The 15804-nt window shown below is 36.2% G+C and overlaps 1 protein-coding gene across 2 annotated transcripts in view; it reads right to left on the bottom strand.

Moving 5' to 3' along the window:
• The window catches only part of DPYD (dihydropyrimidine dehydrogenase), a 922996-nt gene that overhangs the window by 164727 nt on the left and 742465 nt on the right, over positions 1–15804 (bottom strand). For both annotated transcript variants that reach the window (XM_070779940.1, XM_070779937.1), the window contains exon 19: positions 10836–10978. In XM_070779940.1, the coding sequence (XP_070636041.1) occupies positions 10836–10978 (143 nt within the window). The remainder of the gene's footprint in view (positions 1–10835; positions 10979–15804) is intronic.

The following is a 15804-nucleotide window of genomic DNA, read 5'->3' as shown; positions in this document are numbered from 1 at the left end:
TTAGAATACAGTAGGCAAAATTTTTACTATCCAAAAACCCCAACTTAAATAGTTGAAGCACTGAAGTCTTCCTGTGCATTATGACCAAGAGAGAATGTCAGCTACTCATCTGCATTCACGTGGAAATAGTGTCATCGTGCTGCTTCAATTACTTCTTTTTCTCTAGTTTCAATAAAATAATACATCTCTTGATCACATTAAAAAATTCCATTTAGCTGGAACTAGCTCCATCAGAGTAGCTGATTATTGTTAAAAATTGATTTGGTTATATAACTCTAGTGAGTGTCTGTCATTTGACCATGACTCACAGCAAATGCCCACTACACTCCCTGTTTCTGTTGTATTTCAGGATTTCCTATTAATTTCAGTGACAAACCCACACAAAAGAAATGGATGAAAAAAAAATTCCCATACAATCTCAATGAAGGCACAGGTCATAATTGTACATGAATGAACTGATGGCTTCCTATAATTTCTGATGTCCTGAATAAAAGTCCTTAGAAGATTGAATTGTAATGGCAGTATCATTAAATTAAATTATAGAAAATCAAAGTAATTCAGTGGGGAAAAAGGTAGTATAGTACTTATATTCTCTATATATATACAATAGAGGAGAGTGAACATTTTGTGATGAAACTTATCACTAAAAACAACTGACTTAGTCTGGGTTTCGGTTGTAATAGAAATTCCTAAGTAGCTTTTTATTAATAGAAATTTTAGACTAACACTTAAGTCAGATGAAGGGGATATAGAATTCTGAAGGCTAAGTCTGGGACAAATGATTTAAACTAAAAGTAAAAAAAAATAGCCAGGGTTAATTTATTAACATAGTCATTTCAAACTGGTTTAAAGGGAAATTATTCAAATTGTTTATTTACTATCCCTTTTCTAAATAACTCATGGACATGCAGAAGCAAAGTTCTTTTTTTCAGAATAGCCCTTCAAAAGATTTAAGACTGCAAGAGTTTACGAAGAGTTTGAGAATGTAATTTAGCAAAGGGATATTTATAAATTTCAGCACTCAGTATCTGAAATTTACTAATAATATTCATTTAGAATTTTTATAGATCTAACTTGCGTATTAAAACTAATGATAGCCTATCAAAAAACATGAAAAATAAGATTTCAAGACACTGGGGTTCACAAATGAATTAAGTTAGTTGACTTGACTGACTAATAAGAGCAGTTACCCAAGAATACAGACCCATAATCAGTTTTGAACCTTATTTCTTGGCCAATGTGTTACACCTTGTTCTGTTCTAATAGTCACTTTTACTCCAAAATTGTTTCAGGGAAATGCTCTGGAATATTGAAATTACTCTCTAGCTAACTGCTTAGTTTTTCTATTCAACATTAACTGAAGCATTTTTAAAGTAGGGTTACCCATAGGGTCACAAAAAGTCAGACATGACTTAGCAACTGAACAACAATAAACTGGATATTTTCCCACTAAAATGTTAAAATATTTGTCAAAGCAAGTAGCAAAATAAGATAACAGAAATAAACTGCCAATGAGAAATGGTGAAAGTGAAAGTCGCTCAGTCGTGTCCAACTTTTTGTGACCCCCATGGAGCCCGCAAGGCTCCTCTGTCCATGGAATTCTCCAGGCAAGAATACTGGAGTTGGTTGCCATTCCCTTCTCCAGGGCATCTTCCTGACCCAGGTCTTCTGCATTGCAGGAAGGCTTTTTACCAATGATACATTCCTAAAAATGTAAACAGACTTTGAAAAGCAAAAAATTGCCTATTAAAATGAATTCTGAAACCCTAAAAGAATTTCTATTTATAAACTGCAAGGTGGTCTAAAATATTTTGTGATTTTTTATATTTCAGTTAAACTCTCAATTAGCAAAAATTTAAGCAAGTAATGCTACAACCTAAATTTTTTTTTTAATTTTTTAATTAATTTTATTTTATTTTTAAACTTTTTTTTTTTTCATTGCAACTACTTTATTTTTTTTTTCTTTTCTTTTTTTTTTCTCTCTAATTTTATTTTATTTTTAAACTTTACATAATTGTATTAGTTTTGCCAAATATCAAAATGAATCCGCCACAGGTATACATGTGTTCCCCATCCCGAACCCTCCTCCCTCCTCCCTCCCCATACCATCCCTCTGGGCCGTCCCAGTGCACCAGCCCCAAGCATCCAGCATCATGCATCGAACCTGGACTGGCAACTCGTTTCCTACATGATATTTTACATGTTTCATTGCCATTCTCCCAAATCTTCCCACCCTCTCCCTCTCCCACAGAGTCCATAAGACTGTTCTATACATCAGTGTCTCTTTTGCTGTCTCGTACACCGGGTTATTGTTACCATCTTTCTAAATTCCATATATATGCGTTAGTATACTGTATTTATGTTTTTCCTTCTGGCCTACTTCACTCTGTATAATAGGCTCCAGTTTCATCCACCTCATTAGAACTGATTCAAATGTATTCTTTTTAATGGCTGAGTAATACTCCATTGTGTATATGTACCACTGCTTTCTTATCCATTCATCTGCTGATGGACATCTAGGTTGCTTCCATGTCTTGGCTATTATAAACAGTGCTGCGATGAACATTGGGGTACACGTGTCTCTTTCCCTTCTGGTTTCCTCAGTGTGTATGCCCAACAGTGGGGTTGCTGGATCATAAGGCAGTTCTATTTCCAGTTTTTTCAGGAATCTCCACACTGTTCTCCATAGTGGCTGTACTAGTTTGCATTCCCACCAACAGTGTAAGAGGGTTCCCTTTTCTCCACACCCTCTCCAGCATTTATTATTTGTAGACTTTTGGATCGCAGCCATTCTGACTGGTGTGAAATGGTACCTCATAGTGGTTTTGATTTGCATTTCTCTGATAATGAGTGATGTTGAGCATCTTTTCATGTGTTTGTTAGCCATCTGTATGTCTTTTTTGGAGAAATGTCTATTTAGTTCTTTGGCCCATTTTTTGATTGGGTCGTTTATTTTTCTGGAGTTGAGCTGTAGGAGTTGCTTGTATATTTTTGAGATTAGTTGTTTGTCGGTTGCTTCATTTGCTATTATTTTCTCCCATTCTGAAGGCTGTCTTTTCACCTTGCTAATAGTTTCTTTTGATGTGCAGAAGCTTTTAAGGTTAATTAGGTCCCATTTGTTTATTTTTGCTTTTATTTCCAATATTCTGGGAGGTGGGTCATAGAGGATCCTGCTGTGATGTATAATTGTATTAGTTTTGCCAAACATCAAAATGAATCCACCGCAGGTACACATGTGTTCCCCATCCTGAACCCTCCTCCCTCCTCCCTCCCCACACCATCCCTCTGGGTCATCCCAGTGCACCAGCCCCAAGCATCCAGTATCGTGCATTTTTATTCAATAAAAATTTCCCCTGATTCCCCACCTTCAGTTGTTTATATAAATGTTTCCTTTGCAGTGAAGCCTCTCTTTTTTCACATCAGGTATCATCTTACATACCAGATAATATACTTATGTTCCATATTTATCATATCTTTGTCCTCTCTAGAATGTAAGCCACATGAGGTAATGAACTTTTTCTTGTTCTACTCACAGAAGTATGTATTCCAAATTCCTAGAACAGGAATGTAGGCATGTAGATTCTCAATAAATATTTATTGAATTAATAAATGAATGATTCTCTGTGATGTGTACTGATTAACAAGAAATTCATGTTCTGTCACACTTATCAAACCAAGGAAATAAATTTTAACATTATATTTTTGAAATGTCAGTACTTTTTCTAAAGGCACATAGAAGGTCATGGTTATTGAATGCATTTAAAACTGAATTTGAAATTGCTACTTTGAGTATAATTTTTTATTCCAGCAGTGAATTCACCTATCTATGTAGTTTATATATGTGTATCAAGAATATTAGAATCAAATGTTTAGACATTAAATTTAATTTAATCACAATTCTGTACCTATTACTTCTCTTTCTATACTCCAGTGTATCAGCACCATCATGCTATTTAAATACATGTCATTTGTATGACGGTGTCTTGTAAAAAATGTGTCTTGTCAGTACACACTTTACATTTGAGTAGAAATAGTTAGAAAAATAGATTTCATAGAAGTCCACCTTAAGATATATAAGTACATGAGCTTTTCAAGGGAAATATTACAGAACCAGAGAAGAGGATGAAGTAGGCAGTAAGAGCCAGGGAAGAAATGGCAACAGAAAATGGGAGGGTGATGACGGAGGGATTTAGGGCCTTGAAGTGTACAAAACTTGCCGGAGGGAATTTAATGGGAATTTTTTTTTTAAGATGAATAAAAACTGATGCTTACAATCACCCAAGGCTCTGCTGACATTAAGCATTGTGAATTTGGAGAAAATTCAATTGGCAGAGTTACCTGAATTTCTCTAATAATATTCAGCAGCCCAGAACTATAGCAAATGAAAGGTTAGATTAACCCAGGTCTAAGAAGTAGAACAGGGTAAAATTTAGCTACAATGGAAGAGATATAGAAATATTATACCTTTTCCACCCCACTCAAATGCCAACTCAAAATTGTAAATTCAAGGATTTTCCCACTCATAACTGTCCTAAATATATCTTAATACTGATTTTAGTTCTCACTTTAGGTAAAATTGGTTTAAAAATATTTTCTGGCTGAATAAAAACGTGACTTAAACTAATGACAGATCAGTTCAGTTCAGTCGCTCAGTCATGCCTGACTACTTGTGACCCATGGACTGCAGCACGCCAGGCCTCCCGGTCCATCACCAACTCCTGGAGCTTACTCAAACTCGTGTCCATTGAGTCAGTGATGCCATCTAACTAGCTCATCCTCTGTTGTCCCCTTCGCCCCTCACCTTCAATCTTTCCCAATAACGGAGTCTTTTCAAATGAGTCAGGTCCTTTCATCAGGTGGCCAAAGTATTGGAGTTTCAGCTTCAACATCAGTCCTTCCAATGAATATTCAGGACTGATTTCCTTTAGGATGGACTGGTTGGATCTCCTTGCAGTCCAAGGGTCTCTCGAGAGTCTTCTCCAACACCACAGTTCAAAAGCATCAATTCTTCAGCGCTCAGCTTTCTTTATAGTCCAACTCTCACATCCATATATGATCACAGGAAACACCATAGCCTTGACTAGATGGACCTTATTGGCAAAGTAATGTCTCTGCTTTTTAATATGCTGTCTAGGTTGGTCATAACTTTTCTTCCAAGAAGTAAACATCTTTTAATTTCATGGCTGCAGACACCATCTGCAGTGATTTTGGAACCCTATAAAATAAAGTCTGACACTGTTTCCACTGTTTCCCCATCTATTTGCCATGAAGTGATGTGACAAGATGCCATGATCTTAGTTTTCTGAATGTTGAGCTTTAAGCCAACTTTTTTTGCTCTCCTCTTTCACTTTCATCAAAAGGCTCTTTAGTTCTTCTTCACTTTCTGTAATAAGGGTGGTGTCATCTGCATATCTGAGGTTACTGATATTTCTCCCGGCAATTTGATTCCAGCTTGTGCTTCCTCAAGCCCAGCATTTCTCATGATGTACTCTGCATATAAGTTAAAAAAGCAGGGTGACAATATATAGCCTTGACGTACTCCTTTTCCTATTTGGAACCAGTCTGTTGTTCCATGTCCAGTTTTAACTGTTGCTTCCTGACCTGCATTCAAATTTTTCAAGAGGCAGGTCAGGTGGTCTGGTATTCCCATCTCTTTCAGAATTTTTCACAGTTTATTGTGATCCACACAGTCAAAGGCTTTGGCATAGTCAATAAAGCAGAAATAAATGTTTTTCTGGAACTCTCTTGCTTTTTCCATGATCCAGCGGATGTTGGCAATTTGATCTCTGTTTGCTTTGCTTTTTCTAAAACCAGCTTGAACATCTGGAAGTTCACGGTTCACATATTGCTGAAGACTGGCTTGGGGAATTTTAAGCCTTACTTTACCTGCGTGTGAGTAGTGGGTTTTTATTACACATTACACTAGATAATTCAGATCAAAAGACAGCATTATATCTAGAAGGTATAGCAGCATGCTATATAAGTAATTTCGAGCATTACTTTGCTAACATGTGAGATGAGTGCAATTGTGCAATAGTTTGAGCATTCTTTGGCATTGCCTTTCTTAGGGATTGGAATGAAAACGGACCTTTTCCAGTCCTGTGGCCACTGCTGAGTTTTCCAAATTTGCTGGCATATTGAGTACAGCACTTTCACAGCATCATCTTTTAGGATTTGAAATAGGTCAACGGGAATTCCATCACCTCCACTAGCTTTGTTCGTAGTGATGCTTTTTAAGGCCTACTTGACTTCACATTCCAGGATGTCTGGCTCTAGGTGAGTGATCACACCATCGTGATTATCCGGGTCGTGAAGATCTTTTTTGTACAGTTCTTCTGTGTATTCTTGCCACCTCTAATATCTTCTGCTTCTGTTAGGTCCATACCATTTCTGTCCTTTATTGATCCCACATATGCATGAAATGTTCCTTTGGTATCTCTAATTTTCTTAAAGAGATCTCTAGTCTTTCTTATTCTACTGTTTTCCTCTATTTCTTTAAACTGATCACTGAGGAAGGCTTTCTTATCTCTCCTTGCTATTCTTTGGAACTCTGCATTCAAATGGGTATATCTTTTTTCCTTTGCTTTTTGCTTCTCTTTTCACAGCTATTTGTAAGGTCTTCTCAGACAGCCATTTTGCTTTCATGAATTTCTTTTTTGGGGGATGGTCTTGTTGCCTGTCTCCTGTGTAATGTCATGAACCTCCGTCCATACTTCATCAGGCATTCTGCCTATGAGATCTAGTCCCTTAAATCTATTTCTCACTTCCACTGTATAGTCGTTAGGGATTTGACTTAGGTCATATCTGAATGGTCTAGTGGTTTTCCCTACTTTCCTTAATAATAAGTCTGAATTTGCCAATAAGGAGTTCATGATCTGAGCCACAGTCAGCTCCCAGTCTTGTTTTTGCTGCCTATATAGAGCTTCTCCATCTTTGGCTGCAAAGAATATAATCAATCTGATTTCAGTGCTGACCATCTGGTGATGTCCATAATGACACATAATTGATACATAACCTGCAATTTTACACCAGTAAGAGACTATGTGTGGAAATTTACATTTCTAACAACATCAACTTGGAGTCAATATTTTACATAGCTGGAAAGTCTCTGAGCCTAAGCTGAAGGAACACTTTGGCGGCCACTTTTTAATACCATGTTGACCCTCTCGTCCCCTCTTTACAATCTGGTAAAAAAATTCACAACTCAAGCAGACTCACTTAAAAAATTCATTCAACAAATGTTTAATGTGTTTCTGCTATACACCAGCCAATACATCAGGTGACTAGTGTTTTATGATGATGCTTGGCATGAAAAGATACATTAAGCCAAGCAGATTTCCTCTTGAAAATCTAAGCCAAGAGATAGATACTCAGCTGGTAAAGTATTTCATGTAAAAAGTGGAACTGAAAGACCACTATGTAAAATGGCCCATGATTAGCATGTGCTAGGCAGTTCAGAGGAGGCAGAAATGAGGAATAAGTCTTAAAGAGGAACAGACGGAACTATAGATTCCTTTTGGGAAAAATCACACGGCTCACAAAAGAGAGGTGGAAAAGGTCTCTGCCCTCTCTGGGTAGAGAACTGCCCCACTGGTTCTTGTAGTTCTTGTCTGCATTCATAAATACTATACAATAGGCTTCATTTTCTTCAGGAAGTTTGAATGATTCTTTGCTTTTCAGTCCCAGATGAGCCTAAGCAGAAACTGCAATTTGAGTGATTCTTTCATCACATGTTTTCATGAGGACACACAGCACTTTCTATATTCACGTATGTGCATTGTATTTACACATCTGTATATCTGCTCTGTATTCTTTCTTCCTTTCTGATGCCCCAAAGTACCTTCTTTCATAATTTTTCTTTTTCTTAAGGGACTTCTTCCGTCATTCTTTTAGTTATGCTTTCTGGAAATAAATTCTTGGTATTTCTTGAGTTAAGAATGTTTTATCTTTCTTTCTTGAAAGAAATAGGATTCTGGGTTGATCTTTTCTTTCAACAACTGAAAACTTTTGTCCCACTTTCTGAACTTCATGGTTTCTGATGAGAAATCTATTGTCATTAGAATTTTTTGTTCCTTATAAGTAAAATGTCATGGTTTTCTTGTTTTCAAGGGGTTGCTTGTCTTTAGTTTTCAGAAGTATGATGATGATATGTTTTGGTATAGATTTCTTTATGCCTCTCAAATTTGGGATTCATTCAACTTCTTGAATCTTGTAAGTTTATGTCTCTTGCAAAAATTGATAAGTTTTCAGATGTTATTTCCTTTTCATCCTCTCTTTCCTTGATCTCTCCTCTGGCATTCTGATATGAATATTAGATCTTTTGCTGTACTTCCGCAGTTCCTTGATACTCTGCCCATTTTTTCCCTTTCAGTCTTTTTTCTATTTTTCAGATTGGTTAATTTCTACTTCTCTATATTCCATTTCACTGATTATTTCTCTGTCCTCCCCATTCTTCTGTTGAGCCTGTCAACTGACTTTTGTATATGCTATTGTATTTTTCAGTACTGAAGTTTTCATTTTTTCAGTACTGAAGTACTTTATATCATCTATTTTTTGAGACCTTCCATATTTTCCATTTGTTTCAGGCAAGTTTGTAATCACCATATTAGAGAAATTTTATGATGACTGATTTCAAAATCTTCATCAGATCACTCTAAATCTCTGTTAGCTTGGTACTGGCATCTATTAATTGTCTTTTACCATTCACCTTGAGATCTTCCTGGGTCTTGGTATGGTGAGTGATTTTCAATCAAAACGCTGACATTTTGAGTACTATGTTTAGAGATTCTTCATCTTATTGAAACCAGTTTTAGCTGGCTTTTCTGGATACCATTCTGGCAGGGGAGGGGGAGGTTGCTGCCTCCTTACTGCCCAGGTACCCTACTTGACCTCCATTGACTCTGAAGGACATTCTCCATGTTACTGCCAGGATAGGATAGGAGATCTGGCTCCCCACTGCGGTGGGAGGGACAGAGTGGCCTTGTTACCACTGGGTGGTGATAAGAGTCCTGATTCCTCATTAGACTTCCTCTGACAAAGGGGAGGAGAAGGGATACCTCATCACTGTCAGTGGGATGGAAGACCATATCTCCAACATGTGGGGGATCACTACTGCCCACGGGCAATGCTAGGTGCCTTGCTACAGCCTCTGAGACTAAGTCTAAGACTCATGCTTGTGCTTTGTTTGTGTGGACAGGTTTGGCACTGCAGGTTTTAGTGCTAGTATTTGGCTGGAGTAGAGCAGTCATAGTCTAAAAGTTTTCTGTCTGCTAGGTTGCCCTTTCTTGGTTCTCTAGCTACAAAGGGTGTGTATGTGTATATATATATATATTTTTTTTTTTTTTTTTGGTCCACCCCTGTTGTTGTTTTTCTGTTGCTGGCTTCTTTGGATCCAAGTCTGGATATATGAGGCAAAAAGAAAACCCAGGAAACTGTCCACTCTGTTGTGCCTTGGGTCCTGAGATTCCTAGCCAGACTGCCTTCTCCTCACATTTCAGAGTCTCTTTATGTTAATTTTATATATAAAATTCAGAAGCATAGGAAAAATTACATCTACTCCATCTTCTTAGAAGCAGAAGTCTGCCTCCATTAACATTTTGATATACATTGTTTTCACTTTATATTTCATAATGGGATGTTAATTCCAATTGTCAAATTGGCAGCACATTATTTTACACTTCACATTTTTGCCAGAGAATATAAGTGATGCCAAACACTCTGCTCCCCAATTACCATCGATGCTAGGTAGTAAGAAGCCATATTAAAGGAATATTACCTCAGAAGTCACAGCCTACTTGCCATGTGAAAAATTTTACCTCTGGTTCACATCACATCACTGAAACCTGCATATCTGGCCCCTGAGAGTAATGCTTATACTATAAAATGTGAAGGCACTGTACTGCATCTACACTGAACAAGACTATAATGTAAAAAGCAAGTATATAATTAATAAAAAATAAAGTGGTTTCTAAGTTATTTGTAGAGGGTTAATAAGAGTATGGAGAAGGCAATGGCAACCCACTCCAGTACTCTTGCCTGGAAAATCCCATGGACGGAGGAGCGTTGTGGGCTGAAGTCCATGGAATCGCTAAGAGTCGGACACGACTGAGCGACTTCACTTTCATTTTTCACTTCATGCATTGGAGAAGGAAATGGCAACCCACTCCAGTGTTCTTGCCTGGAGAATCCCAGGGACGGGGGAGCCTGGTGGGCTGCCGTCTATGGGGTCGCACAGAGTTGGACACGACTGAAGTGACTTAGCAGCAGCAGCAATAAGAGTATGATCACTACATCTCAGAGTATCCTTTTATGAAAACAATGAAAAAATCTCCTTCAGCTTTATATCACAAGAAGGTACACAACTAATTTATTTGTATATTTTGAAAAACTGTGATTTCCTTGCTTTGGCTACCAGGAAGTTCAGAGTCACTTTTGTTAATCCTTACAGTACCATACAGCAGAGATTTTGTATTGGCCTTACCTTCAGCTTCTTTTATTTTCCAGTCAAGATTTTGCTTTCACCCAGGTTTCCTCATGTATTTGGTTTTTATCCAGTAGCACAGTATGCATTTTGGTACCTGATCCCATTTATTTTAGAAACATACAGGTGCACAAATATGTTTAAAAAATAGAGGGTTTATAAGTTCTTAAAAGGACAGGAAATGATCCTCAGGGTTGTTTTCAACTCATAATAGAAACTTAATAAGTGCCACCCAGTTTGATTCCACAAGGATTCTTTCTTACAAGACCCTACAAGAACATATTTGTTGTCACATAATTTACCCTTTATTTGTTAGATGGAGCTTTATGAAGGGACAGACAAACACAAGTACTACCTGGAGCACCGAAGCACCACCGTGGAGAAACTGAAGACCACTTTCAGCTGAGTCAATTCCACCAGTGGCCAAAATGGGAAATTCAGGCAAAGCACGAGCAATGGTGGTCACAGCTCTCAAAGCAATAGGTCTGATGGCTGTGCCTATGGAAAATAAGGGTGATCAGTGGTTAGAGTATTGACCACTTGAGCATACCGCCTTATAACACTACTGTGTGATGGCAGTGTTGTACTAGACAAAATTCAATTTCATCTCTACTTAAGATATATGAGTATGCAAAATAGAAACATTGCTATGTTTCAAAGTATGTTAATTTATAAATGGATATATTCTTATTTTAAGGACTTTGATGCTATTATTGCATGCAGGAATGTTATGCAAGTGGGTAGAGCAATGCAAACTCCTGCATAAAATACATACATACTACAGTTTGATATATAGTACTGTGTAAAAGATTGTATGGAACACTCAAGCATCTGTTTGAGAAAGAACAAGGAATGGCAGATTTTGTAAAAGAAAAACAACCACATACAGTGCATAAATAGACATACAGCTCTGTTATGTTTCCACGAAGTATAAAGCAGCTGGTGTGAATCGAGATACTGCAAAACAAGTAAGGTGCTGATGAACTTACAGATTCCATATTGCACTTTACATGTATTTTCCCAAATCTGACGAAACACAGTGAGCCTAATCTAATTTTTCATATGTTAGAAATTTTTAACCAAGTTAAAGAGAATTGACTAGAATTCAGTAATTAGAGATTGTATACTTGATTTTTTATACATTATTTAACCAAACATCACCAATACATTATTTGCTAAGTGTAATAAAAGCTGCAGGGATGGACAGAAGACATCATTTTTTAGGTCATATTTCACATGATTACACTTTATAAGGCTGCTTAGACTCTCAAGGGTTAACACAATCTGGAGTAAATTAATGTTCTCACAATATAGCTATGTAGTTTAATATTTCTGATGTACACTCATAAGTCAATGGTCCCTTAAAGGCATTCTCTGAAGTAAAAGTAGTTTCTTTTGTGCAAGAATGTGGCATTGCCTCAACCAGACCTCCACAAACAACTAAAGTGAAAGGTAAAAACAAGTCTTTGGTGGTGAGTCCTTTGGCATCCTGTCCACCTTCACCAGCATCTTTACCAGTATTCTCAGTATGTATTTATTGGTGTTCCCATTAAGGAAGCACAAAGAGCTTTCATTAAAATCAGTGGTTGGGCTTCCTTGGTCGCTCAGTGGTAAAGAATCTACCAGCCAATGCAGGAGACATGAGTTCTATCCTCGATCCAGGAAGATCCCACATGCCGAGGAGCAACTAAGCTCGTGTGCCATAACTACTGAGCCTGTGCACTAGAGCCTAGGAGCCACAACTACTGAGCCCGTGTGCTGCAATAAGTCTGCACACAACTACAGGGCAGCCCTTAGTCACTGCAACTAGAGACAAGCCCTCACATCAATGAAGACCCAGCATAGCCAAGAGTTAGTAAGTAAACAGAAATAAATAAAAAAAAAATAACAATTAAAAAAATAAAATCGGTGGTTTTCTTTTCATCTTCTTCATTTCAGATGAAACTGGATTTATGTGTAACTAATGCTTTTGCATTCAACACCAAAATGTTTGTGGAAATGACTACTTGGTGCTCCCAAACCTAAAAATATCTTCCTCTGGATATTAGTATTCTTAGGCAAGAACATTCAATGCTAAAACTTCGGAATTCCATAACTGACATTTAAATACAAGGCAGAAAGTTAGGGCCATTTAGAAACTGAACATCAGAACCCTATTTCTATTTTAAAATATTTAGCAGTGACTTCTTCTTAGTCTGAATGTTTTAATCATTGAAAAAGGTGAACACAGTGGACAGGAGGATGCATGGAAAGAATACACACACACATACTTGTAAAAACATATCTTCAGCTATACTAAAAAGAAATTTCGAGAGTAAAGGTTAGAGGAAAGCATTTTTAGGGAATTTGTAACTTGAATCTTTTAGACAGACATATAGCTATCCTGGCATAATATAAATGACATGTTCAATATATATGAAGTTGATGGCTCCTTTACACACATGTTACTTTGAAGCAATAAAGAAATATTGGGATTTTTTTTTTTCTTATTCAGTTGACCCTAGAGAGTAAAGGAAATTTGTGCTAAGCAGATAAATAATTTATTTCTAACTGCACTGTTAGAAGACTATCATTAACACTAAGGGGTAAAGTTTCAAAGTGGTACACAGGGATTTGGCCACATATTTGAATTGATATTAATGGACATCAAATGGCAAAATCCCAGAACACAGCTTTGAAAATTTAACCAGTTCCATTTAAAGGGCAACATTATTACACAGGTGTTAAAGAACATCAGCAAACCCTCAGTGGCATTTTAAAATGTTCTGTTAGGTCAATAAGATGTTTTCTACTTGATGTTTCCCTTCTTTTTCTAAAGCTTTTCTAATTTACCTAATGAACATGAAAACCTTTCAAACTAATAAAGGTATCTTTTTAAAAATTAAGAGTAATTATGTTCTCTAAGGAAATGTGATCCAAAAATGAAGAAATGGATCCTTCTGTTGCTGGGTAATAGTAAATTCAGTTTTAATTTCCATTATAAATTCTATTTGATTGGTTTTCTTAATAACTTGATTTAAATGAAATATAATCTACCTGTTCTCAGCATTTTTTATGGGGAGTAGGTTTTAAAAATGACTTTTATCTGCCATGAAAGGTTTTTGGAAGGAAACTGAAGGTACATAAAAAGATCTTTCAAATTGTCATACAGAAATTTTTTTTAGTTTTAAAATGACAGAAATGAGGAAATAATAGATTCAATATAAAAATAAAACTTCTGGTCATATATATCAATACCACACAAGATTATACATATGTTAATCAAAATGCATAAAGATTTTCAGAATCATGACTATTGAGATAATTTTTTTTTAAATTTTGGCACTGCTATGGTAATTAATGATTTTAGATCAAAAACCAGGGAGGAAGAGGCCAGTTCAAGAAGCTCAAGGAATTAAAAGTAGACTCCATCCTAAAGGAAACAACAAGGTTTAAACTTAAAAAATTGAAATCCTATTAGCTTAAATTAACTAATAGGAAACATGCAATTTAAATTAAGTCTTCATCTACATGGGATAACCAGATGGGCCTGATGGGGAATTCAGTTACATCAAGCGTTTCCATTTCAAATGTGTAGGATATGCCAAGGAAAGTTAGCCATCCTGAATCCCCACATTTTGAAAAAAGCTGCAGGTTCAAACAAAGAAACAAACAAATGTGAACCAGACCTGTGAGTTCCAACACTGATGCCAAGACATGTACCATTAAGAAAACTTTGCATTCATTTAAACATCATATATTTTATAATTACTCCTAGAAAGAAGGGAATTTGAAGATGAACTAGTTACAGTATCAAAGAAACAACAGGCTCAACTGCTTAGGTTAAAATTCTAGCTCCACTATTTACAAGCTGTGTAATCTTATGAAAATTTCTTAATCTTTTAATCTATAAAATAATAAAATTTTAATAACTTCACAGAGCTGTTCTGAGGATTATATATATATATATAAAGGGCTAGCTCATGATAAAGATTATATGTGTGTGCTAAGTCGCTTCAGGTGTGTCTGACTCTTTGCCACCTCATAGACTGTAGCCTGCCAGGCTCCTCTGTCCACAGGATTCTCCAGGCTAGAATACGAAAGTGGGTTGCCATTTCCTCCTCCAGGGGATCTTCCTGACCCAGGTGTTGAACCTGGGTCTCTGGTATTGCAAACTGATTGAGTCACCAGGGAGGTGCCAAATATTATACAAATGTTTGCTATTATAACCTGTACTACCCTAAAAGGACAACTGATTTCAGAGGGAGCATTTCTTTAGCTTACTTTGTGCCTTCTAGGTTGTTGCTGTGTGCTTAGTAATGCAATTTTTTTTTATTGTAGACAAAAGCATGATGCCTAGGATGATGAAACTTTATAACCTCTGCTCCCTTAGAAGAACCATCTTCTGCTTCTTTTCCCCATCTCTATTGAGTGATGTCATGATGCTGGTAGAATTAACTGACTCCAAAGCTAAAAATTTCAAACACAGACATCCATATATTACATTTTTTTTTTTTTTGAGAATCAGAAGGTCCATGCCCTAAATCAATATGCAAAACTTTTAACAACATCAGAACTTGAGCTTATTTGTGAGAAGTAAGCAGAACTTTACTTAGCATGACTAAATCCTTGAAGAGAAAAGACTTTTTTAATGGGCAAGATAGTGTAGAACATATGCTAATTTTGGATAACTGAAATTTTGAATAATTGAGTTTAATTCTGTTTGTTTTTGCCTTAATCATTTGACTTCTAGGACAGCTACTGTTACAGAATTAATTGTTAGAGCTAAGTCCACAATAAACTCCCTGATAATAGCTCTAGCTGGCAATAAAACAGAAATTGGGTTATAATACTCACTCGTGCTCACTGTGTATACAAAAAGAAAATGTAGTTTTAATTTGCTTACATTAATTAAAATATAATGAATTAAGTGGATAACAAATTCATTAGAAATTGAACTTTGACTGCCTAATTGTTAACAGTTTTAACATCACACAGAAGAAAGAAAATAGTAGCAAATCTAAACTTTCAAGGATTTAGGAGTTGAGAGATTGATTTTTATAAAACACATAAATCAAGCACCAAAAATGTATATTTTAAAACAACTTTAAAATGTTAATGAACCTAATATACTGATAAATATGTAAAGTACAACTAATTAAAAATACATCTCTACACACGGATTAAAGTCCCCTGAGAAAATTAGCATAATTCAACCAGAAACTGAAGTACTAGAAGGATCAGGGTTATATCAAGAGATGTGAAATCTAAACAGGAGAAATGGGAGAGAGAAAACCAGTTGTTTTATATTGTTATTTCAGGCTTATTGTAAACCTAAAATTTTT

This window comes from Bos indicus, chromosome 3 (assembly GCF_029378745.1).
Source record: "Bos indicus isolate NIAB-ARS_2022 breed Sahiwal x Tharparkar chromosome 3, NIAB-ARS_B.indTharparkar_mat_pri_1.0, whole genome shotgun sequence".
NCBI lineage: Eukaryota > Metazoa > Chordata > Mammalia > Artiodactyla > Bovidae > Bos > Bos indicus.
Note: the sequence above shows the minus strand (reverse complement) of the source record. Positions and strands in the feature narration are given on the sequence as shown.